The sequence below is a fragment of the Hypanus sabinus genome, chromosome 29 (assembly GCF_030144855.1).
Source record: "Hypanus sabinus isolate sHypSab1 chromosome 29, sHypSab1.hap1, whole genome shotgun sequence".
Classification (NCBI taxonomy): domain Eukaryota; kingdom Metazoa; phylum Chordata; class Chondrichthyes; order Myliobatiformes; family Dasyatidae; genus Hypanus; species Hypanus sabinus.
The window spans coordinates 22,128,844-22,155,609 of NC_082734.1; the positions used below are offsets into that span (position 1 = coordinate 22,128,844).

Here is a 26,766-nt window from a genome sequence, read left to right on the forward strand (position 1 = left end):
CATCAGCAATACAACAATTAAGATGTTTCTGAGAAAACTTCTCGAAATGATGTATATTCAATATCATCAATAACTTGCTGTGCAAATATCCCCTGGTGGGCAAAGGAAACATTTCAAAGATAACAAGTGGATCCCAGATCCAGGTGCCCTCTATAGCCACCGTTAGACATCCCCTTAGAAGAACATCATAGTCGATTCAATTGATCGCATTACCACAATTAAAAAGGACTCGGGGCTTTACTTTTTTCCTTTCTCCATCTAATATATTACTTTCCAATGTCTCTCACAATAGCGATCATTGGCAGGTTATTCTGTCGCAGAGAATGGCAGCCGGTGCCACACGCTGACTTCATTAGGCACTTCATTTGCGTGCATATTTCTCAGCAGAGGCTGCTGCAGAGAAATGATGATGGTACTTCTTCAAACACCCCTTTAAAAATGCCTTTGAGTTACAGAGATAGGTCCTTTGCCCCTCTAGTCCATGCCGAAGTGTTGTTGTTATTTAGGGATACAGCATGGAACAGGCCCCTCCAGCCCAATGAGTCTGACTGACCGGCAACCCACCTGTTTAAAACGAGCCTAATCACAGGAAGGTTTACAATGACCAATTAACCCACTAATCGGTATTTAGACTCTGGGATGGAACCAGAATGGCCTAGAGGAAACTCACACAGTCACTGGAGAATGTACAAACTCCTTACAGAACTGAACTGTGAGCTCCGTCATTCTGAGCTGTAAGAGGGCATCACTACCCAATACGGGCACTTCAGCCACAAAGTTGTGCCAACCACTTAACTACTCTAAGATCAATGTGACCCTTCCCTCCTACATAGCCCTCTATTTTTCTATCATTCATATGCTTAACCATATAACAATCACAGCACCGAAACAGGCCATCTCGGCCCTCCTAGTCCGTGCCGAACTCTTAATCTCACCTAGTCCCACCTACCCGCACTCACCCCATAACCCTCCACTCCTTTCCTGTCCATATACCTATCCAATTTTACCTTAAATGACACAACTGAACTGGCCTACAGGAAGCTCATTCCACACAGCTATCACTCTCTGAGTAAAGAAATACCCCCTCGTGTTTCCCTTAAACTTCTGCCCCCTAACTCTCAAATCATGTCCTCTCGTTTGAATCTCCCCTACTCTCAATGGAAACAGCCTGTTCACGTCAACTCTATCTATCCCTCTCAAAATTTTAAATACCTCGATCAAATCCCCCCCTCAACCTTCTACGCTCCAATGAATAGAGACCTAACTTGTTCAACCTTTCTTAGGGTTTCTTAAATGCTCCAAATGTATCTGCCTCTGCCTCTGCCTCCACCCCTGTAGCACATTCCATGCACCCACAACTCTTAAGTAGAAAATAAATTTACCTCCGACATCTCCCCTATGGCTGCTCTGGCTGTCCACTTGATTTTCAGTGGTGCTAGAAAGTTTGTGAACCTTGTGGAATTTTCTCTGTTTCTGCATAAATATGACCCAAAATGTGATCTCTCACACACTCTCTCTCTCACACACTCTCTCTCTCACACACTCTCTCTCTCACACACTCTCTCTCTCACACACTCTCTCTCTCACACACTCTCTCTCTCACACACTCTCTCTCTCACACACTCTCTCTCTCACACACTCTCTCTCTCACACACTCTCTCTCTCACACACTCTCTCTCACACACTCTCTCTCACACACTCTCTCTCTCACACACTCTCTCTCTCACACACTCTCTCTCTCACACACTCTCTCTCTCACACATTGGGTGTTCCAATCAATGAGGAGAGATTGGGGGTGTGAGTTGTAGAGCTGCCCTCCCGATTTATTTTTTAAAAAAGACACACACAGTCAGGTTACTGACAGAACCTGGTCGTCTACAACTTTGAGGGATCCATGGATTGGAACTCCAGGATCCCTTTGTTCCTCCACACTGCTCTGAATCTTGCCATTAATCCTGTATTCTGTCTTGAAGTTTGACCTTCACTTCACACTTTACTGTGTTGATCTCCATCTGCCACTTCTTAGCCCAGCTCTGCACCTTGTCAATGTCCTGTTGTAATTTCTAATAACCTCCTACACAATCCACACTACCACCAACCTTCATGTCACCTGCAAACTTAGTAACCCAACCTTCCACTTCCTCATCTAAGTCATTTATTAAAATCACAAAGATCAGGGGTCCCAGAATAGATTATCAGACCACCAACTTCCAGGCAGAATATACTCCATTCTTCATGGCAAATACCATGCAAATATTCATCTCGGACGGCTGGCCCCATGCGTAGAATACCCCTTTGGTCCCATTCTTTCCCTATCACTCCTAATGTTTTGAATAATTAGAGATTCTCCTTAATCTTATTTATTCTTCATGTGACTCACTTGATTGTAGTCAGCGATACCTATAATATGCTTCCTTTTTCCTCCGATCAAATCTTCAATAACTTTTGTTATCCAAGTTTTCTTAATCCCTGCAAACCGTTCCTTTCACCCTACTGAACTGACCCACTTGTCAGATGTGCGAGCCTGCTTTTGTCGTTCTCTGTTGCTCTTATTGAAACCAGCCTTCCACCAGTTTAAGACTTCAACTTGAAGACCAAGCTTGTACCTTTTTCTGCTTAGACCATAAAAGGAGCATAAGGCCATTCAGCCCACCCGAGTCGTCTCCACCAGGGTTGATTTATTAACCCCCTCAACCTCGTTCTTCTGCCTTCTCCCTGTAACCTTTGACACATTTACTCACTAAGAACATAGCAAACTCCACTTTAAATATACCAAATGAAGTGGCCTCCACAGCTATCCATGACAATGAAATCCACAGTTTCAAACACCCTCTGGCTAAAGAAATTTCTCCTTATTTTTATTCTAAACAGACTTCCTTCTATTCTGAGGCTGTGTTCTCTGGTCCGAGTCTTCTCCACTATAGGAAACATCCTTTCCATATCCATTCCATTCATCTTTCAATAATCAATAGGTTTCAATGAGATTTCCCCCTCATTCTTCTAAACTCCGAGTACAAGTCAATACTATCAAAATCTCCTCAAATATTTACTACTTCATTGTGGGATTCTTTTTGTGATTAACTTGAAACTTGCAAATATATGGCCACTTGAGTTAGACACACTTTCTGGGGCAAGGATTGTAATATTGTGGGGAAAGTGAATGTAGCAGTTCATTTTACACTCAGGAACAACTGTGCCATCTCTACCATGAAAGTTTGTAATGTGCACTTAAAGAATGGAAGCGTTCTCTTCAGCTAATCACTGGTCCACATTGACTATTTTTTGTGCCCATTCAGGTGGAGGGACAGTAGCAACCAACACGGTGCCACAGAAGCCAGTCCCACCGCAGCCACAGTCGTCGGTACAACAGCCGCCAAGTCTGTTATCCAGTCAGTCGCAGGCACCCCAACTGTCGCAGTCACAACCACCATCTCAGCCCCAGGCAATCCCTTCTGTCTCACAGGCATATCAGGTAGATGCATGTGGCTGCCTCTTCATCTAACTCACTCAAACTTCTGCGTTGGCTGGCTGAGATGCGATTGGCCTTTGCTACCTAATTTGAACTGTGATGCTGACGAGCTCTTTGACTTCTCAAAGTGCAGAGAAAATTTACAAGGGTGTTGCCAAGACTGAGAACCTGAGGTGTTGTGAAAGGGTGAATGTATAGTGTAGTGTAGGGCTCTGTTAGTCTTGATAGACCATGGATTTACACCTCCCCTCTCCACGCCACCGATGTTGTCCAAGGGAAGGGCACTAGGATCCAAGCAGCTTGGCACCGGTGTCGTCACAGAGCAATGTGTTGTTAAGTGCCCTGCTCAAAGATACACATGCAGCCTCAGCCAAGGCTCAAACTAGCGACCTTCAGATAACTAGACGAACGCCTTAACCACCTGGCCACACGCCAAAGGGTGAATAGGTTAGGACTTTATCAAATCCTCCCTCGTTCTCCTGCACTCCAGGGAATAACGGTATACAAAGTCGTAGGGTAAATGCAAGCATCCTTTTTCCACATAAGTTTATGTGAGTCTAGAACGAGAGGACATGGGTTAAGGACGAAAGTTAAAATATTAAGAGGGACCTGAGAGGGAACTTTCATCAGAGGATGATGACTGTGTAGAATGAGCTGCCAATGGAAGTGGTGAATGCAGATTTGATTTCAATATTTGAGAGATTGATAGGGTGGATAAGTAGGCATATGATATGTTTGCATTTATTAGTCAAGGCAATGAGTTCAAAAGTGAGGAAGTTATGTTGCATCTTTATAAAACTCTAGTTAGGCTGCATACAGTTCTGGTTATCCCATGTAGGAGCGATGTTGAGCTTTTGGAGAGGGCACAGAAGAAGTTTACCAGGATGTTGTCTGGATTAGAGGGCATGTCCTACAACAAGTTTGGATAAACTTGGTTGTTTTCTCTGGAGTGGAGAGGCTGAGGGGAGCTGTGATGGAGGTTTATAAGATTGAGGGGGCATAGACAGAATATCTTTTTCCGAGGGTTGCAATATCTAATACTGGAGGGTATGCATTTAAGGTGAGGGGGTCATTTCAAAGGAGGTGTGAAGGGTACGTTTCTTGCACAGCACGGTGTGTGCTTGGGATGCGCTGCCTGGGGTGATGGTGGTAGAGGCAGACACGTGAGAGAATTTGAAGAGATGTTCAGCTAGACTCACGAATATGAGGGGAATGGAACAGTATGGACATTGTGTAGGCAGGAGAGATTAGTTTGATTAGCCATTCAATTAACAATTTAATTGGTTTGGCATAACATTGCGGGCCAAAGGTCCTGTTCCTGTGCTCTACTGTTCTATGTTCCATGTTTTGATGCCCTCTGCCTTTCCACTAAGCGTTGCAGAACTACCTTCCTCACTGCTAATCTCATCTGCTCAGTCCTCTGGAGCTGACATTGCATGGTAGGTTGGGCACGTCCCTGTGAGGCCAATTGGCTACCATCGCTTGGTTTAGCTTGCCAGTTGAACCGGTGTACCAGCTTGTGGCGTGCAGACAGCTACTTGAAGCCACAAGTGCCACACGATGGATACAAGCCCCTTCGCCAGAGGCACTACCCATCGCTGGACACCCCATACACCCTGTAATTCCATGCTGCTGAGGCCTCCGTCGGTCAGAGTTGACCACGGATATTGCGTCCCAGCTGTCTAGATAGGCAAGCCTGGACAGGACGATATGGAAAACGAGCTGTTGCCCATGTATCAAGCTCCACCCCCCCCCCCCCCCCCCCACGCAACTTGCGAACCCAAAGGAATGGCAGTTTGGTACCATTAATGTTGCAGGAGTTGCCATTGGCATTGAACAAAATGTAAGACTGTCTTAGGGACTCCAGCTCCGGATTTTTCCCTCAGAGATTACTCCTGAAGCCTTCCCCATGAGTGGGTGTAGCCGCAAGGCAGCTGAGGTTTGAGATCAGAATTTTCCTTCTCCTACATGAGCTGCCAACCACGGCTGATGAGCCCCATCTGCCCCATCTGCCCTCAGCGCCTGGTTTCAAGGCACCAGGAACCCGCCTTTGCCCCTTCTCCTGTCAGTAGAAGTGGTTACACCAGACCTAGTAGCTAAGCCACCCGGAAAGGCCAGGAGCTTGACTTGGTTGTCAGAGGCTATTTGATGCGCATGCCATTGGAGCATTTAATAGGCAGTGGGAGCTTGTCCCCATTACCACCCCTGGCTATAACAACCTTAAGGAACCATAAACAATAGATAATGATAGAATTGTGCAGTATGATCTCCCCCGCCCCCCCCCCCCCCCCGGATTTCTTCCCAGTCCTTTGAGATCAAAATTATTAATCGACAAATTATGACGGTGTGGCTTTCAGATTTAAATTTAAGTTCAAGTTTGTTGTCATGCAAACGTTCCTCTAGGACCAAGGTGAAAAACACAGTACATGTATCATATACAGCACATAAAATAATAGCACAATAACATTTAAATTTGCAGAGGGCGGGGATCCAGAATGTGAGGAAGGATAGCGAGAGGAAGAATAAAGGACAGGTGGGGACTACACAGTTCCGGAATATTAAGTGTGTAGTAGAGGAAGGTGGGGCGGAACAAGTGATAAGGAGGACTCATACAGAGGGATGGTCTGACGGAACATGGAGTTAAATGTGTTGAAAGAATAAGTAAATTTAGGAAGGACAACAAAATTCTAGGGGCATATAGCCCGATGGGAGTTTGGGGAGCTGGGTTAAGCACAATAGGCAGCGATTCAAACAGAGAGAGGAGAAATGGGTTAAAAATTCTATATCTGAATGCACGAAGTGTCAGAAATAAGGCGGATGAGCTTGAAACCCAGGTGCGAATGGGTAACTATGATGTTGTTGGGATAATGGAGACATGGCTGCAGGGAGATCAGATCTGGGAAATGAATGTACAAGGGTATACGTGCTATCGTAGGGGCAGAAATGTGGGCAGGGGGGTGGGGTGGCTCTGTTGGTGAGGAATGAGATTCAGTCCTTTGCAAGAGGGGACGTAGGGTCAGGAGAAGTAGAATCTGTGTGGATAGAACTGAGGAACAGTAAGGCCAAAAGGACCCAAATGGGTGTTGTCTACAGGCCACCAAACAGTAGCATGGATATTGGGTGCAAGTTGAATAGGGAGTTAACGTTGGCATGTGGCAAAGGTAATGTCGCAGTAGTTATGGGGGATTTCAACATGCAGGTGAACTGGGAGAATCAGGTTGGTACTGGACCACAGGATAGGGAGTTTGTAGAGTGCCTACGGGATGCATTCTTGGAACAGCTTGTACGAGAGCCGACCAGGGACAAGACTATTCTGGATTTAGTGTTATGTAATGAACAGGATTTGATAAGCGATCTAGCAGTAAAGGAGCCATTAGGAGGTAGTGATCACAATATGATAAGCTTTTATCTGCAATCTGAGAAGGATAAGGGCAGCTCGGAGGTGTCAGTGTTGCAGATGAACAGGGGAAACTATGGAGCCATGAGGGAGGAGCTGGCCAAAGTTGACTGGACGGATATCCTAGCAGAAAAGACAGTGGAACAGCAATGGCAGGTATTCTTGGGAATAATACACAAGGTGCAAAATCAGTTCATCCCCCAGAGAAGGAAGGATTCAAAGGGGAGAAAGGGGCCACAGTGGTTGACAAAGGAAGTCAGAGATTGCATAGCATTTAAAAAAAAGGAAATATGATAGAGCTAAGGTGAGTGGGAGGACAGATGATTGGGAAGTTTTTAAGGAACAACAGAACTTAACTAAAAAGACAATACAGGGAGAAAAAATGAGGTACGAACACAAGCTAGCCAGGAATATAAAGGAAGATAGCAAAAGCTTTTTTAGATATGTGAAGAGAAAGAAGATAGTTAAGAACGATGTTGGGCCCTTGAAGAATGAATTGGGTGAAATTATTATGGGAAACAGAGAAATGGCAGAAGAATTTAATGAGTACCTTAGATCTGTCTTCACTAAGGAAGACACAAGCAATCTCCCAGATGTATGGATGGGCCAAGGACATAAGGTAACAGAGGAAATGAAACAGATTGACAATCAGAAGGAAACGGTGATGAGAAGACTGATGGGACTGAAGGCTGACAAATCCCCAGGTCCAGATGGTCTGCACCCTAGGGTACTAAAGGAGGTGGCCCTGGAAATTGCGGATGCATTGGTAATCATTTTCCAATGTTCCTTAGATTCAGGATCAGTTCCTGAGGATTGGAGAATGGCTAATGTTATCCCGCTTTTTAAAAAAGGAGAGAGGGAGAAAACAGAGAACTATCGACCTGTCAGCCTGACATCGGTGGTGGGGAAGATGCTAGAGTCCATTATTAAGGATGAAATAGTGGCATATCTAGATAGCAGTGATAGGATTGGGCCGAGCCAGCATGGACTTACCAAGGGTAAATCATGCTTGACTGATCTGTTGGAGATTTTCGAGGATGTAACCAGGAAGTTAGACGGGGGAGATCCAGTGGATGTAGTGTACCTCGATTTTCAGAAGGCATTTGATAAGGTCCCACATAGAAGATTGGTGGGTAAAATCAAAGCTCAGGGCATCGGGGGGGGGAAAGGCATTGACATGGATAGAAAACTGGTTGGCAGATAGAAAGCAAAGGATAGCGGTGAATGGGTGTTTCTCGAAATGGCAGGTGGTGACTGGTGGGGTGCCACAGGGCTCGGTATTTGGACCACAGCTGTTTACCATTTATGTTAACGATTTGGATGAAGGCATAAAAAATAACATCAGCAAATTTGCTGATGATACTAAGCTGGGTGGCAGTGTGACATGTGATGAGGATGTTAGGAGAATTCATGGTGACTTGGATAGGCTGGGTGAGTGGGCAGATACTTGGCAGATGACGTTTAATGTGAATAAGTGTGAGGTTATCCACTTTGGGAGTAAGAACAGGAAGGCAGATTATTATCTGAATGGTGTAGAGTTGGGTAAGGGAGAAATACAAAGAGATCTCGGAGTCCTTGTTCATCAGTCACTGAAGGTGAATGAGCAAGTGCAGCAGGCAGTGAAGAAGGCTAATGGAATGTTGGCCTTTATTACAAAGGGAATTGAGTACAAGAGCAAGGAAATCCTCTTGCATTTGTACAGAGCCCTGGTGAGACCACACCTGGAGTATTGTGTACAGTTTTGGTCTCCAGGATTAAAGAAGGACATCCTGGCTGTAGAGGAAGTGCAGCGTAGATTCACGAGGTAAATTCCTGGGATGTCTGGACTGTCTTACGCAGAGAGGTTAGAGAGATTGGGCTTGTACACGCTGGAATTGAGATTGAGAGGGGATCTGATTGAAACATATAAGATTATTAAGGGATTGGACAAGATAGAGGCAGGAGATATGATCCAGATGCTGGGAGAGTCCAGTACCAGAGGGCATGGTTTGAGAATAAGGGGTAGGTCATTTAGGACAGAGTTAAGGAAAAACTTCTTCTCCCAGAGAGTTGTGGGGGTGTGGAATGCACTGCCTCGGAAGGTAGTGGAGGCCAATTCTCTGGATGCTTTCAAGAAGGAGCTAGATATCTTATGGATAGGGGAATCAAGGGATATGGGGACAAGGCAGGAACAGGGTATTGATAGTAATTGATCAGCCATGATCTCAAAATGGTGGTGCAGGCTCTAAGGACCGAATGGTCTACTTCTGCATCTATTTTCTGTAAAATGAAAGTGTTCTGTAGATGTACAAGTTGATTTAAAATGCATATAAAATATAGTTAAGTACATAACAGTGCTACTGGTGCTGTCAAAATAGTTTTGATTGAGACATTCAAGATTGAGGGGTACAGACACAGTAAATGCAAGCAGGCTTTTTCCACTGAGGTTGGGTGGGACTACAACCAGAGGGCATGGGTTAAGGGTGAAAGGTGAGAAGTTTAAGGGGAACATGAGGGAAAACTTCTTCACTCAGAGGGTCATGAGAGTGTGGAGTGAGCCGCAAGAGCAAGTGGTGCATGCGAAGTTGATTTCAAAGTTGAAGCGAAGTTTGGATAGGTACGTGGATGGTAGGGGTATGGAGGGCTGTGGTCCCGGTGCATGTTGATGGGAGTAGGTAGTTTAAAAGGTTTTGGACTAGATGGTCCAAAGGGCCTGTTTCTGTGCTGTAGTTTCCTGTGATTCTGTAAATAGTGTGTACAGAATGTTCAGAAGTCCCATAGCCCGGGAGAAGAAGCGGTTATCCAGCCGAACAGTCCTTGCTCTGACATGGTGGTACGGTCTGCTTGATGATGATGCTACAATTTTTTTTGGCCCTTCTTTGATGCTGCAGCCAAGTGTAATAATGGAAGTGCTATCCTAAAGCATGGCTGTGCCCTGGAGGACTCGCCTTTAAACCATTAAAACAAAGGAGTAGAATTTCACTCTGTGCTTTGATGTACATGTGATAAATAAACCTGGCCCTGTTAAAGACCTCCAGAAAACTCTGGGCTGTTTCCTCATTGAAATCATTGTGACTGGATCCCCATGTTGACAATGTGTTCCTGTAGTGAACTCGTATTGGTTTGCGCAATCTTGTATTTTAATGTTTAATTTGTTTATTAAGAATCATTGTGAACCATGATGTTGCAAATCCATGTATTACAGAAGGAGTTAATTCATAGGTACACCTGCTTGGTAATGCAAATATCTAATCAGCCAGTCACATGACAGTAGCTCATCTGCACGCTTTTATGCATCACTGTTAAGAGGTTCATTTGTTCAGACCGAACATCAGAATGGGGAAGAAAAGTGATCGAAGTGGCTTTGCCTGTGAAATTATTATTGGTGCCAGATGGGGTGGTTTGAGTATCTCAAAAACTGCAATCTCCTGGGATTATCACACACAAGTCTGTAGAGTTTACAGAGAAAGGTGCGGAAAAACACCCAGTGAGCAGTAGCTCGGGGCGAAAATGTCTTGTTATGAGAGAGGTCAGAGGAAAATGGCCAGACTGGTTCAGGCTGACTCAGATAACCATGCGTTAGAACAGTGATGTGTAGAAGAAAGTCTCTGAATGCACAGCACATTGAAGTTTGAAGTGGATGGGCTGCAGCAGCAGAGACCACACGGTGTTCCTTCCACACTTGTACCTTAAATGGCCACTGAGTTACGTGGAGTCCTGATGAAGGGTCCCGGCCCAAAATGTCGACTCTTTTCCCTTTCCATGGTTGCTGTTCAGTTTATCCATTCTGTATTTGTTACTCTGGATCTGTGTTTATAAATTAGTTTTGGGGTTTTACTACTTCAGTGTTTATTGTGGAATCTGTTTCTTGTCTGCAGGGGCCTTCAGCGTCCGGCTCCCTTGCTGGTGCTCAGGCTGCGGCTCAGATCGCCTTGGAAACAGCGACCAATCAGGCGAAAGCAGCTGTGGTCCCGTCAACCAGTCGATGTAAGAGCAAAACACCGAAAATTCTGTGACTCTATCGTAAACTGGGCTGTGTAATTCCGTGCACTCTCCCGTCGGCCCAAGAGCAGTACAGGAAAACTTCACTTAGCTGGAACGATCGGGATTTGGTGCCGAACTGGACTGCTGGGTGTTACTCCAGTTAAGGGGCAGCATGGTTAGCGCAATCACTTTACCCCGCAGGCGATCACTGATTGGGGTCTAATTCCTGCCGCTGTCTGTAAGGAGTCTGTCCGTACTCCTGTAACCCCGTGGGTGCTCCATTTTCCTCCCACATTCCAACGACGTACAGTTAAATTGTGGGCATGTTATGTTTGCGCTGCAATCAGCACAATCTTCGCTGATTTGTCTCAAAATGATACGTTTGCTGTGTTTCGATATACATGTGACCTATAAAGCTAATGCACTTCGCCCTTGTTTTTTATATGTTGCACAATATAGTAAAGTAGTAAATTTCTCAGTAAAGTTAAGTTCCTAGGGAACAGGGCTCCAATAGGTTTAAAGGGAGTATGATACTGTTACAATTATCTGATATAAAGTGCAAAAATGTTGACTTGATCTAACGGGCACGTTGTATTACAAGCCTGTACCCTGTGATTTGGAGATGCTAACGAGCCTGCATTCACTGAGGGCATTGCTACCCTGAAAGAAGTGGAGGGAGAAAGTTGGGAATCAGGAAAATGTCATCAGGCGTTCCTTAATCACTGTCTGGTAACTAGGTTGAAATCACAAAGCTGAAGCCATTTGTTGGGAAAGGTCGACGTGACAGAATCAGTTGATGTTTCGGTTTCATAAGTGTCTTTTGCAGGCTTTGTGAAGAGTTAGTACAGTGGTTAGTTAAGTAACAAAATTTTACTTGGATAGTATTACCTGTACAACCTTGTCTTGTGCACTTCATCCTTAACCTGGTATGGCCATGGGAAAAGTATTCGAAGCCAGTGTGCGTGGAATTTTACTCTAGTTGCCTTTAGGAGAAGAGAATTGTTTTAGAGATTCAACCTGAGGAAGGATCTCAGCCCAAAACATCGACTGTTTACACTTTTCCATAGATACTGCCTGGCCTGCTGAGTTCCTCCAGCAGTTTGAATGTGTTGCCTGGATTTCCAGCATCTGTAAAACTTTATCAAGTTTTTAAAAGCCAATTCTCTGCTCACCCGTTGGTTGTCTCTTTGCTACCTCACAGTTCCTGCAGTCAACCAGATACCTCCCGTGTCAGGTGTCGGAACGATGTTCAGCCAGGCTACTTCGCAGACGTTAGCGTCCACTTCTGTGGCCAGTATGGCCAAAGTCATCCCGTCTACAGCGTCCATGATGACTGCAGCAGTAGCACAGTCCAGCCTGGTATCCACGGTCACCACAGGAGTTCCACAGGCTACGCAACAGGCCAGCCAGCAGTCCTTGGTGAGTAAAACCACAACGCTGTTATTTTTGGATTTGAAAAATATATTTATTTCATAGAGGCAGATTGCAAAGTAAGTTTATTATCAAAGTACATATGTCACCTTGTACTACCTTGAGATTAATTTTTCTCATGGACATTTACATAAAAATACAGATCTTAAGAAAAACTATAAATAACACTGACAGACAACTATGCAAATAAAAAATGCAAGTAAGTAATACTGAGAACATGTGTTGTAGAGTCCTTGAAAGTGAGTCAATAGTTCAAAAGGTACATTTAATGTCAGAGAAATGAATGCAATATACAAACTGAAATTCATTTTCTTCACAAACATCCACAGAAACAGGGGAGTGCCCCAAAGAATGAATGAGAGTCAAATGTTAGAATCCCAAAGCCTCCCCCCCTCCTATGCACTAGCAGCAGCAAAGCAACGACCCACCCCCACCAGCTAAAAAGCATCAGCGCCCTCCACTAAGCACTCAAGCATGCAGCAAGCACCAAAGACACAGACTTGCAGTACCTCAAAGATTACTCATTCATCCAGTCATTCAATGTGGCACAGTCTCTGTCTGTCTCTGTCTCTCTCTCTCTCTCTCTCTCTCTCCCCTCTCCCCCCTCCCCCCTCCCCCTCCCCCCTCTCCTCTCTCTCTCCCTCTCCCTCTCCCTCTCTCTCTCTCCCTCTCTCTCCCTCTCTCTCCCTCTCTCTCCCTCTCTCTCCCTCTCTCTCCCTCTCTCTCCCTCTCTCTCCCTCTCTCTCCCTCTCTCTCCCTCTCTCTCCCTCTCTCTCCCTCTCTCCCCCTCTCTCCCCCTCTCCCCCTCTCTCCCCCTCTCTCTCCCTCTCTCCCCCTCTCTCTCCCTCTCTCTCCCTCTCTCTCCCTCTCTCTCCCTCTCTCTCCCTCTCTCCCCCTCTCCCCCTCTCCCCCTCTCCCCCTCTCCCCCTCTCCCCCTCTCCCCCTCTCCCCCTCTCCCCCTCTCCCCCTCTCCCCCCCTCTCTCCCCCTCTCTCCCCCTCTCTCCCCCTCTCTCCCCCTCTCTCCCCCTCTCTCCCCCTCTCTCCCCCTCTCCCCCCCTCTCCCCCCCTCTCCCCCCCTCTCCCCCCCTCTCCCCCCCTCTCCCCCCCTCTCCCCCCCTCTCCCCCCCTCTCCCCCCCTCTCCCCCCCTCTCCCCCCTCTCCCCCCTCTCCCCCCCTCTCCCCCCCTCTCCCCCCCTCTCCCCCCCTCTCCCCCCCTCTCCCCCCCTCTCTCCCTCTCTCTCCCCCCCTCTCTCCCTCTCTCTCCCTCTCTCTCCCTCTCTCTCCCCCTCTCTCCCCCTCTCTCTCCCTCTCTCTCCCTCTCTCTCCCTCTCTCTCCCTCTCTCCCTCTCTCTCCCTCTCTCCCTCTCTCTCCCTCTCTCTCTCTCCCCTCTCTCTCTCTCCTCTCTCTCTCCCCTCCCTCTCTCTCTCTCCCCTCTCCCTCTCCTCCCCACTCCATAAGGGAAAACGAGGTGTCCCCGTTTCACAGCGAGAGGGGAGACATAGCAAACAAACTCACTGATTTACGATGTTAAAAGTTTGTTGCGTCACTTCTTCCGAGCTCTGCGCCCAGAGAGGCACACCTCTCCGTACTCACAACCCCCGGCAGCTAACCCACTGCTCCCGATGCTCCGTGTTCTCTCATGATGCTCCAGTCAGGGGCGCGTCTCCAGTGCCATGAAATTCCGGAAGGCATGCTCGTCTTCCAGGCCATGACCTTGGGATATCAAAAAGCTGTGGAGTCAGTTCAGAGTGAGGTGAGGCAAGTGAACTCAGCTGTGCTGGTTCAGGAGTGTAATAACTGTTCCTGAATCTGGTGGTGTGGGACCTCATGCTCCTGCACCTCCTGCCCTATGGCAGCAGCAAGAAGAGAGCATGGCCTACAAGGGAAAATGCTATCTTAGATCTAGTCCTGTGCAGTGAGACAGATAAAATGAATGATCTTGTAATCAGGGATCCTCTTGAAAAGAGTGACCCATAGTTTGACTGAATTTCACATACAGATGGAGGATGAAATAGATCTAAAACTAGTGTATTATGCTTGAACAAGGGAGATTACAACGGGATGAGGGAGAAGTTGGCTCATGTGGATTGGGAGCACAGGCTATTTGGTAGGACAGCTGAGGAACAGTGGAATACTTTCAAAGAGATTTTCCACAGTGCTCAACAAAAGTATATTCCAGTCAAAAGCAAGGACAGTAAGTGTGGGGAGAGCCAGCTTTGGATAACTAAGGAAATAAAAGATAGTATCAAATTAAAAGCTCGTGTACAAAGTCACAAAGAGTAGTGGGAGACTGGAGGATTGGGAGAAGTGTAAAAAGCAACAAAGAACAACTAAACAAGAAATAAAGAAAGGGAAGATTGAGTATGAAAATAAATTACAAATATAAAAATATAAAATACAAAATATAAAAACATAGCAGAAGTTTTTATGTGTATAAAGTGGAAGAGGGAGGCTAAAGTCAACGTAGGTCTTTTGGAAGGTGAGAAGGGGAAATTGATATTGGGTGATAAAGAACTGGCTGAGGCATTGAAGACTGTTTTGTGTCGGTCTTCATGGTGGAGGACACGTCTAATATGCCAAAAAATGTTACGGACGAAATGGGAGGTGAGGACCTTGATAAAATCACTGTCACTAAAGAGATAGTGATGAGTAAACTAGAGGGCTTGAAAGTAGATAAGTCCCCTGGTCCTGATGGGGTGCATCCCAGGGTGCTGAGGGAATTGGCGAAGGTTATAGTAGACGCACTGGTTATCATTTACCAAAATTCTCTAGACTCTGGGCAGGTCCCGGCGGATTGGAAGACAGCAAATGTCACGCCACTTTTTTAAAAAAGGATGTAGGCAAAAGACGGGCAACTATAGGCCAGTTAGCTTAACATCTGTAGTCGGGAAAATGCTTGAAGCTGTCATTAAGGAAGAAATAGCGAAACATTTAGAAAGGAGTGGTTCCATTCAACAGACACAGCATGGATTCAGAAAGCGCAGGTCCTGTTTGACAAACTTACTGGAGTTCTTTGAGGACATAATGAGTGCAGTGGATAGAGGGGAACAGGTGGATGTCGATTTCCAGAAGGCATTCAATAAGGTGCCACGTAAAAGACTTACAAATAAGATACGGATGCATGGAGTCAGAGGAAATGTATTGGCATGGATAGTGGATTGGTTAATGAATAGAAGGCAGAGGCTCCATTCTCCTGCCTTCTCCCTGTAACCTTTGATGCCCTTAATTAAGAGCCTATCAACCCCCACTGTAAATACACCCAATGACTTGGCCTCTACAGCCACCTGTGGGATTAAATTCCATAGATTTACCACCCTCTGGCTGAGGGAATTCCTCCTCATCTCTGTTCTAAAGGGACATCCTTCTATTCTGAGACTCTGCCCTCAGGTCTGGGATTTACAGTGGCTTGCCCTGGTCAAAATTTCTGTTACTGTGAATAGCTAAGCAAGTAAAAGATGACCTGATTTCCAAAAGGCATAAAGTTAAAGATGACACATTTAATATTTTAAGCAAGATTACTTTTTTATTTCCACCTTTTACAGTTTCAAAATAACAAAAAAGGAAAAGGGCCCAAAGCAAAAAGTTTGGGCACCCTGCATGGTCAGTACTTAGTAACACCCCCTTTGGCAAGTATCACAGCTTGTAAACTTCTGTAGCCAGATAAGATTCTTTCAATTCTTGGAGGATTTTTGACCATTCTTCCTTGCAAAAGGCTTCTAGTTCTGTGAGATCCTTGGGCTGTCTTGCATGCACTGCTCTTTTGAGGTCTATCCACAGACTTTTGATGATGTTTAAGTCGGGGGACTGTGAGGGCCATGGTAAAACCTTCAGTTTGCGCCTCTTGAGGTAGTCCATTGTGGATTTTGAGGTGTGTTTATGATCATTATCCTGTTGTAGAGGCCATCCTCATTTCATCTTCAGCTTTTTTACAGACGGTGTGATGTTTTCTTCCAGAATTTGCTGGTATTTAATTGAATTCATTCTTCCCTCTAACAGTGAAATGTTCCCTGTGCCACTGGCTGCAACACCAGCCCAAAGCATGATCGATCCACCCCGTGCTTAACAGTTGGAAAGGTGTTCTTTTAATGAAATTCCATACCCTTTTTTCTCCAAATATACCTTTGCTCATTGTGGCCAAAAAGTTCTATTTTAACTTCATCAGTCCACAGGACTTGTTTCCAAAATGCATCAGGTTTGTTTAGATGTTCTTATGCAAACTTCTGATGCTGACGCAGGAGAGGTTTTCTTCTGATGACTCCTCCATGAAGGTCATATTTGTGCAAGTGTCGCTGCATAGTAGAACAGTGCACCACCACTCCACTCCAGAGTCTACTAAATCTTCCCCAGGGAGATTCTTCCCCATTTCTGTCTTGCCAGTGATTACTTCTTTGTGTCTGACTGAGCCTGGTCAAGACTATGACTGTGCCTGATTTTTTGAACTGATGGTTTTTAAGACGTGAAGGAAGCAAAGTAGGAGGAATCTTGCACCTGTAATTGAATAATTAAGGTATTTCTTGTTTTGGAAACAGACTGTAGGTGTTGGACCAAGCGCTGGAAATGTGTGCAGCGTAACTGTAGCCCCCACACCCGGTTCAGTGGCCAATAAAATCCTAGCGTGGAGCGGGGTCTTGGAGTGGCAGGAGGTAAGATCGAACCCATCTGGTATTTTGCTTATAGAACTAATTTAAAAGAGAAAGTCTGTATGATTTAAGATATACTTCAGAATATGGCATAAGTCATAGCAGAATTAGGCCATTCAACCCATCGAGTCTGCTCCACCATTGCAACATGGCTGATTTATTATCCCTCTTAACCCTATTCTCCTGCCTTCTCCCAATAACCTTTGCACCCTTAGTAGTCAAGAAACTATCATTCTCCACTTTAAAGATACCCAATGACTTGGCCTCCGCAGCCATAGAACGCTACAGCACAGGAAACAGGCCATTTGGCCCTTCTAGTCTGTGCCGAAACTTTATTCTGCTAGTCCTATTGACCTGCACCCAGTCCATAACCCTCCAGACCACTCCCATCCATGTACCTATCCAATTCATTCTTAAAGCTTAAGAGTGAGTCCGCATTTACCAAGTCAAATGGCAGCTGTAGCAGTAAATTCCACAGACTCATGACCCTTGGATAAAAAAATTTCTCTCATGTCTGTTTTAAAGGATTGTTTTTCTGTTTTGAGGCTGTGCCCTCTTGTCCTGGACATCCCCAGAAACCATCATGTCTGCTCTATCTAGACCTTTCAATGTTCGATCGTGTATTGCGCTAGCATGTGGTAATCCAAATTCCTGAAACTTTTCCTCTTTCTCATAAGCTGCCCCATCAAAGGGTTTCCATAGAAAAGCATATAATTTTCTTGCCATTTGTGTGCCAAGTTCCTGAGGAGATGTTGGAGTGTATATAATTAGACTCTTGGCCAACAAAAAGAAGTTGGGTTAGCCACTTTGTGAGTGGGCCAGTGTTGGAGTGGGGGATTTGAGGCTTTGCCAAGATGGGTGAAGGGTATCTTTCCATCTTTCTCGTTGCACAGTTGGAGTAGTGGGGATGCCAAACAAGATAGTGGAATGCTCCTCTTGTAGAATGTGGGAAGGCAGGGATACCTCCAGTGTCCCTGACAACTGCACCTGTAAGTCGCTGGATCCAGCCCAAGGGGCAGGACACAGGTCATCAGGAGGGGGAAAGGGGATAGGCAGCCAGTGCAGAGTACCCCTGTGGCCATTCCCCTCAATTACAGGTATACCGCTTTGGATTCTGTGGTGATGGTGGGGGGGGGGGGGGGGGGGGGGTTGGTTGACCTAGCGGAGGAAAGTCACAGTGGTCAAGTCTCTGTCACTGAGTCTGGCTCTGTGGTTCAAAAGGAAAGGGAGGGGAAGCAGCAAATTCCAGGATTGTATGATGCCTCCCAGGTGCCAGAGTCTCAAAGACATTTCGGATCGAGTTCACAGCTTAAGTGAAGTGTAAGCAGCCAGATGTTGGGGTCCACGTCAATTCTGATGACGTGGGTAGGAAGGGTGATGAGGTCCTGCAAAGTGAGTTCAGGAAGGTAGGTGCTAAGTTAAAAGGCAGGACCCTCCAGAGTTGTGATCTCAGGATAGATAACTGTGCCACGTAATAGTGACACCAGAAATAGGGAAGATAATACAGTTGAATGTGTGACTTAGGAGGTGGTGCAGGAGGAAGGGCTTCAGATTCCAGGGAACGAGGGGCCTGTACAGATGGGAAGGCTTGCACCGGTGGGGTCTAATATCCTTGCAGAAAGTTTTGCTGGTGCTGAGCAGGGTGTTTAAACTGGAGCTGCAGGGGGATGGGAACCAGAGTGACAAAGCAAATAGTAGAGCGGTTGTGGGGAAAGATGTTGTTAAATCTACATGCAAAGTCAAGAATTGAAAGGTTGAGCACGGTGGGACTAATGAAATTTCAATGCAAGGATTATCGTAGAAAAAGCAGATGAGCTTAGAGCATGGATGAGCACATGGAATTTTGATATTGTTACTATAAGTGAGACTCGGTTGCAGGAGGGGCAGGACTAGCAGCTCAATGTTCAGAGCTCCATTGCTTTAGATATGATAGAGCAGGAGGGATTAAAGGGGAAGAGTTGGTGTTGCGAGTCAGGGAAAATATCACAGCAGTGCTCAGTCAGGACAGACTGGAGACCTTGTTTACTGAGGCTGTATGGGTGGAACTGAGGAATAAAAAAGGGGTGACCATATTAGTGGGATTATATTATAAACCACCTAGTAGTCAGCAGGACTTAGAGGAGCAAATTCATAGAGATCGTCCACTGTTGAAAGAAACGTAAGATTATAATAGTTGATGATTTTAGCTGTCCACATATTGACTGAGACACCCATACTGTAAAAGAACTAAATAGGATAGAGTTTGTCAAATGTGTTCAGGAAGGTTTCCTTAACCAATATATAGAGGTCCCAACTAAAGAGAATGAGATACTATTAAGGAATAAGACCAAGGAGGTGATGGAAGTTTGTGTAGGGAAACACTTTGCATCTGGTGATCATAATGCCATTAGTTTCAAGGTAATTATGGAGATGGATAACTCTGGTCTTTGGGTTGAGGTTCTAAATTGGAGTTTTAGTGACATCAGAAAGGGTCTGGCAAGTGTGGATTGGGACAGGTTGTTTTATAGCAAAGGGTGCGCTTGGTAAGTGGGAGGCCTTCGAAGGTGAAATTTTGAGAGTGCAGAATTTTTGTTCCGGTCAGAATAAAAGGCAAAGATAACAGGTTTAAGGAACCTTAGTTTCCAAGAGATATTGAAGCCCTGGTCAAGAAAGGAGTGCATGGTACTATAGGTAGGAAGGAACAAATGAGGTACTTGAGCGTAAGAAATGCAAGTAACACTAAGAAGGAAATCAGGAGGGCTAAAAGAAGGCATGAGGTTACTCTAGCAGACCAAGTGAAGGAGAATCTCAAGAGTTCCCACAGATATATTAAGAGCAAAAGGATAGCGAGGAACAAAATTGGTCCTCTTGAAGATCAGACTGATCATTCAGCTTAAAGCAGAAAGAGATGGGAAGGTCTTAAATGGATATTTTGCATCTCTGTTTACCTGGGAGATGGACACAGTCTGTTGACGTGAGGCACAGCAGCAGTGAGGGCATGGACTCTATTCAGATTACAGAGGAGGAGGTGGCGTTTGCTGTCCTGAGGCAAATTTTATTGTGGATAACTCCTCAGGGCCTGACGTGGTGTTTCCTCGGACCTTGTGGGAGGCAAATGCAGAAATTACAAGGGCCCTAGCAGAGATATTTAAAATGTCCTTCACAACAGGTGAGATGCTGGAGTATTCGAGGGTAACTAATGTTATTCCATTGTTTAGGAAAGGCTTTATGAATAAGATGGGAAATTATAGGCCGCTGAGCGTGACATCAGTAGTGGAAAAGTTGTTGTAAAGTATTCTAATGGATTGGATACATGAGTATTTGGATAGACAGGGACTGATCTGGGATAGTCAACATGGCTTTGTGTATGATAGGTCGTGTTTTACAAATTTTAGAGTTTTTTGAGGACGTTACCAAGAAAGTTGAGGAAGGCAAGGCAGTGGATGTGTCTACATGAACTTTAGTAAGTCCTTTGACAAGGTCCCACATAAGAGGTTGGTCAAGAAGGTTCGCTCGTTTGGCATTCAGTATGAGGTAGTAAGTTGGATTAGACATTGGCCTTGCAGGAGAAGCCAGAGATTGGTGGTAGATGGTTGCCTCTCTGACTGGACGTACGGTGACTGTTGGTGTGCTGCAGGGATCAGTGCTAGATCCATTGTTGTTTGTCACTTACATCAACGATTTGGGTGATACTGTCATAAATTGGATCAACAAATTGCGGAGACTGAGAGGCTCTTGATTAGTCAAAGGTAGAAGGCAGGAGAATTTGGTTGACAGGGATGATAAATCAGCCATGATGGAATGACAGAGCTGATTCAATGGGCTGAATGGCCTAATTCTGCTCCTATCTCTTACCATCTAAGGTTGGGGACATAGTAGACAGTGAAGAAGTCTTATCAAAGCTTATAGAGGGATCTGGATCATCTGCAAAAATGGACTGAAAAATGACTGATGGAATATAATGCAGACAAGTGTGAGGTGTTGCACTTTGGGAAGATAAACCAAGAAAGGACTTACATGGTGAGCAGTAAGGCACTGTGGAGTGTGGTTGAACAGAGGAGTCTGGGAAAGCAAATTCATAATTCCTTGAAAGTAGCGTCAGAGGTAAATAGCATTGTAAAGAGAGGTTTTGGCACATTGGCCTTCATAAATCAAAGTATTTGGGTTAGGAGATGAGGTGTTAAGATGTGTTTGACGTTGGTCAGGCATAATTTGAAGTGTTATGTGCACTTTCCTACAGGAAAGATATCAATAAGGTTGAAGAGTGCAGAGAAAATTTACAAAGCTGTTGCCAGAACTTGAGTTATAGGGAAAGGTTGAATAGGTTAGAAATTTATTCTCTGGAACATAGAAGATTGAGGGGAGATTTGATAGAGGTATACAAAATTATGAGGGGTATAGATAGGGTAGATGCATTCTTTTTCCACTGAGGTTGGGTGAGACTAGAACTGGAGGTCATGGGTTAAGGGTGAAAAGTTAAATGTTTAAGGGGAACCTCTTCACTCAGAGTGGTGAGTGTGTGGAATGAACTACCAGTGGAAGTGGTGGATGGGGGATCAATTTCAACATTTAAGAGAAATTTGGATAGATACGCGAGTGGGAGGGGAATGGTCTGGGTGCAGTTCGATGGGACTAGGCGGATTAAGAGTTTGGCATGGACTAATTGGCCAAAGAGCCTGTTTCTGTGCTGTAATGTTCTGTGACTATATAACCACACAACAATTTCATGTTGAAGTATATATTATTGTATTCCTTAAAATATCCCAACACGAGGCTTGAGTTGCATTGACATAATTCATCAAAAGACTGACTTCACGCATCTCTCAGTTGCCCAAGCTGACGTTTACTTTTTCTTCTCAGAAACCTAAACCGGCTTCAGTAGATTTAAATGCGAAGCTCACACGTTCCCTTCCATGCCAGGTGTACGTGAACCCAGGAGAGAACCTGTAAGTATGCAGATTGAAATAAGCGGGTGTTATGTTATAAAGAAACCTTGCCTGATAGATCCCAAGTAATAATCAACCTTTTCCATTTTCCTCCATCCTCTTCATTTTCATGGTGACATTTTTTTTTGAGAAGATTTGCTTTGTTTGTCACAAGTACAACAAAACATACAGTAACATGACAGATTGGAAAAACGAAGGGGTGGAATCCTCTCTGTACCCTCTGGTCCTAGACTCCCTCACAGCCTCAGAATAGAAGGCCGTTCCTTTAGAACGGAGATAAGGAGGAATTTCATTAGCCAGTGGGTAGTGAATCTGTTGAATTCATTGCTACAGGCGGCTGTAGAGGCCAAGTCATTGGGTATATGTAAAGTGGAGGGAGAAGGCAGTAGAATGGGGTTGAGCTGGATAATAAATCAGCCGTGATGGAATGGCTGAGCAGACTCAATGGGCTGTTTGGCCCAAGTCTGTTCCTATGTCTTCTGGTCTTATGGAAATGCGCCATTCTATGCCAACGACCAAAAGTGTCTGGGGACAGCCCACATGTGTTGCCATGTGCCAGTGTAGCATGCCCACAATTTACTAACCCTAACCCCATCCATCTTGAAATATGGGAGGAAACCAGAGCACCCGGAGGTAACCCGTGTGGTCACAGGGAGGATGTACAGACTCCTCACAGACAGCAGCAGAATTGAACCCGGTCGCTGGCTGTGTAAAGCTTTACTCTTAACCGCTGGGTTCCAGTGATGGTGCCCAGTACCTTTAACACACGTACTTGTAGCTTTTCCATATTTGCATATTGCATAAATTATAAATTGTTGTTTGTACCTTGTATATTGTTTTTTAATTCGGTTTCTAAGTCTCACTGAAGAATGTCTTTCTCCTCTCTCTCATAACCACTCCTGACTTGTATGTGAAGGACTTGTGGAATATAGAATGATAACAGCAAACGAACAGGCCTTTCTTGTCTGGGTAAACCATGATACTGGTTTAAACTAATGCCATTTGCTTACATGTGGTCCATATCCCTCCATCCCTGTCTGTCTAAATCGGCTTCCCAACCTTTTTTCTGCCATGGACCCCTACCATTAACTGAGGGATAGTAGATCAGCCATAATGGAATGGCAGAGCAGACTTGATAGACCAAATGGCCATTTTAATCTCCCCCCTGCCATTTCTCTGCCCGCATCTTCAACTGATGTTTATCCTGCTGAATCCTTTGATCTTTCAAACTATCCACAAATTTGCCATTTTTTCTGATGTCTGTAAAATTACTTCTTGAGTTCTTTAAGAAAATCACAATAGAAATAGTCCTATCAGCCTTCTGCTGAAGTTTTTGCCCATCTACACAAATTCCATTTGTCTGTACCAGTTCTGTACCTTACCTATTCAAGTACCTGCCTAGATGCGTCTTGAACATTTAAGATGTGGATTCTGGATTGGTCTCCTCACCCACCTGAGGACTCACCAATGGAGAACAGAACCCTTAGGAGAACATCACACTCGAGTGATTATACTCCTACTGTCTTAATCATATCTAGTTCAACCACCTTCTCTGTCAGCTCATTCCAGATACCAGCAACTCGGTATTAAAAATCCCCTTCGAATCCAATTAAAACTCTTTACCGGGGGTGGGGGGGGGGGGGTAGGTCAGTGATCACCAGGGTTTGTTTCTCTCTGCGGTCTGTAAGGAGTTTGTACATTCTCCCTGAGATCGCGTGGCTTTCGTCTGGGTGCTCTGGTTTCCTCCTGCATTCCACAATCAGTGGGTATAACTATATTGATGCTGCAAGGATGGAAACACTTGTGAGCTGCCCTTATCGCATCCTCCGACTGTTTTGGGCTTTGGTACTTGGATGTACATGTGACAAATAAAGGTATTATTCTAATCATCTTTACACCCTCTTGTTTTCGATACTCCTACCATGGGGAAAACCTCTTTGGCGTCTTTATATACTTGATCATTTTGTGATTGTTTTGAGTGGAAGATATTTCAGGATTCTTGGTTGTTGGCAGTATTTGTGTGCAGCCAGTGTACCTGTCCCAAAGAATTCTCTTTCTCTATCTGGATGGGGGCACCCTGGCCGCATAGCATTTAGTGCAGCGCTATTGCAGCTCGGGGTGTCAGAGAGTTTGGAGTTCAATTCTGGCGTCCTCTATAAGAAGGTTTATGCGTTCTTCCTGTGTGCACGTGAGTTTCTTCCTCCTACCTTCCAAAGGCGTATTGATTAGTAGCTTAATTGGTCAATGTAAATTGATCAGTGGTTAGGCTGGGGCTAAATGGGTGGGTTGCTAGGCGATGTGGATCGTTTGCCCGGACAGGCCTGTTCTGCACAGTCTCTAAATAAGTAATTGTTTTACAGGAAGACAGACCAATGGCCTCAGAAGCTGATCATGCAGCTTATCCCCCAGCAGCTGCTGGTAAGTGAGATTCTCGCGCGTCTCCATGTGAATTGGATGTTCATTAAAACTAGGGGACTTGATCAATCTGGTGTATGGTGCGGGGAGAGAAAAGAAGTGGAAGGGTAGTTGATGAAAAGGAGTTGAGGAAGCTGCCATGTCTAAAGATTTAAAGATGAACTTTATTTGCAACTTAATCATCAAAGTGTACAGTGGAATGCTTCCCTTGCATCAGGTGGCCTTCGCAGTCTGAAGATGTGCACAAGTTTTGTCACACTTCTGGTGCCAACGCAGCTTGCTCACAACTTACTGACCCTAACCCATACATCTGTGGAATGTGGGAGGGAACTGAGGCACCCAGAGGAAACCCACGTGGTCACGGGGAGAGCATGCAAACTCCTTCCAGACAGCAGTGGGAACTCAACCCCAGTCAGTGATCACTGGTGCTGTGAAGCATTACCAGAGAAGCAGTCAGCATAATGCTATATAGTCTTTTACCCAGGGTAGGTACTCAATTATTAGAGGGCATATATTGAAGGTGAGAGGGGGAACATTTATATAAATTTGCGCGTTAAGTTCTTTTGCACTTACCACAGTAGGTACCTGAACCACATTGTCACAGATAATGGTGGAAGCAGGTGTGAAAGAGGCTTTTAGACAGGCACATGAACATTGCAGGAACAGAGGGAGGGATATGGATTATATGGCATCAAGGCACAGGCTTCATGGGGCAGAGGGTGAGTTTCTGTGGTGTAGTGTTCTCTGGTCAGCTGGGCAGCATCGTAGAATAGCGGTCAGCTTAACACCTTACAGCGCCAACACGATTGGGGTTCAATTCCCGGGAAAATCATGCGGTTAACTTCTTCCTGTGACTGCGTGAGTTTCCTCTGGGTGCTCCAGTTTCCTGCAACATTCAAAAGGCGGACGGGTTAGGGTGCTTAGGTTGTGGGCATGCTAAACTGGCACTATAAATGTTATGACAGTCGTAGACTGTCCCCAGCATATACTCAGATTGTGATGGTCATGGATGCAAACAATGCATTTCACTGTATGTTTCGATGTATAAGTGACAAATAAGTTTACTCTTTAGATGTATCAAGCTGGCTTGTACTTGTGTTTCAGTCTGTTTCCCTTTCCCTCCCACGTGTTGACAATGTAATTCGGGTCAAGTGGAAATTATCAGGGTGGTGTCAAGTAGAACTTGAAATGCTTAATAAAAGGATTGAAAATTGTTGTAAGCCTTCTGACTACCTCAACTGTGCTTAACGTGCCACAGTATCTCACTAGCGGAGCAGTGGGGGGTGCAGATCAGGGTCTTTTTTAAGTTTGAACAATGTGCATCAACTGTGCAGATGTTATCTGTAAGGAGCGAAATGTCAAACAAAAGAGGTTAGAGGAAGGAAGTTGATAGGTAACGTGAGGGGTAAGTTTTTCTCAGAGTGATGGGTGCTTGGAATAATTTACCAGGACTGGTAGTGGAATCAGTTTGGAGTGATAAGAAGCTTTTAGATAGACACATAAATCTGAAGGGAAATGGGGGGGGGGGGGGGGATAGGGATGATACACAGGAGGAGGATATGTAGTACAAACTGGCTTTGAGATTGCACACATTGTGGGCTGCATGACCTTGCCAGTGCTGTACTTGTTCTGTGATGGTCTGTGGTTATATCTACTGAGACAGGTTTACTCTAGATCTAATTAGTTAAAATTTTGCCCATCCGTGGGACTTGAATTTGAGTCTCCAGTTATTCAGCACAGCATTCCTGCAATTCGAGCAGCACACCATTGTACCCAGGAGAAAGGTTGGGTTCTCCATCAAGCTGACTCCTGACAAACTGCAACATCCTGACCAGATACCTTCAATTCCCTAGTTTCTGTCTGTCAAAGACTCATTCTTTGCTTACAAAGCCACTCGTACATACACAGACTTGCAAAGAAACCACTGTGGTTTTATTGGAGATAATGTTCAAAGGGATCGGGGGCAAACATTTAGCCCCTATTGATCTTGTTGTTTTGCTGTTCTTGTCCGTCAATGTGCAGACAACCCTTGGCCATTTGTTCCGGAATTCTCGGATGGTCCAGTTCCAGTTCACGAACAAGGATTTGGAATCGTTAAAGGGCCTTTATCGAATTATGGCCAATGGCTTTGTAAGTGCAAATGACTTTCTCTGTAGTGCTGGAGTGACCCTAAAAGAAATTACTCCATTGGTAAACCTCAGGTTAAGGGCAAGTGCTCCCGGTGAACACAATTGTATTAATAATTTTTAAAATTATTATTTAGTAAAACTTTAATTATTTAATTAATAAGCTAAAGAAATTTGGCCTGTCCCCTAAAACCCTCACTAATTTTTATAGGTGCACTGTAGAAAGCATTCTTCTAGGGTGCAACACAACCTGGTATGGAAGTTGTCCCGTCCAAGACTGGAAGAAGCTGCAGAAGATCGTGAACATAGCCCAGCACATCACACAAACCAATCTTCCATCCTTGGACTCACTTTACACCACACGCTGTCGGAGCAGTGTTGCCAGGATAATCAAGGAC

The 26,766-nt window shown here is 45.1% G+C and overlaps 1 protein-coding gene across 10 annotated transcripts in view; it reads left to right on the plus strand.

Annotated features, from left to right (window-relative positions):
- med25 (mediator complex subunit 25) overlaps positions 1 to 26,766 on the plus strand; it is a 78,823-nt gene that overhangs the window by 27,012 nt on the left and 25,045 nt on the right. For all 10 annotated transcript variants that reach the window (XM_059953937.1, XM_059953936.1, XM_059953938.1 and 7 more), the window contains 7 exons: positions 3,297 to 3,472; positions 10,724 to 10,832; positions 12,031 to 12,248; positions 16,792 to 16,905; positions 21,742 to 21,827; positions 24,188 to 24,245; positions 26,265 to 26,372. In XM_059953937.1, the coding sequence (XP_059809920.1) occupies positions 3,297 to 3,472; positions 10,724 to 10,832; positions 12,031 to 12,248; positions 16,792 to 16,905; positions 21,742 to 21,827; positions 24,188 to 24,245; positions 26,265 to 26,372 (869 nt within the window). The remainder of the gene's footprint in view (positions 1 to 3,296; positions 3,473 to 10,723; positions 10,833 to 12,030; positions 12,249 to 16,791; positions 16,906 to 21,741; positions 21,828 to 24,187; positions 24,246 to 26,264; positions 26,373 to 26,766) is intronic.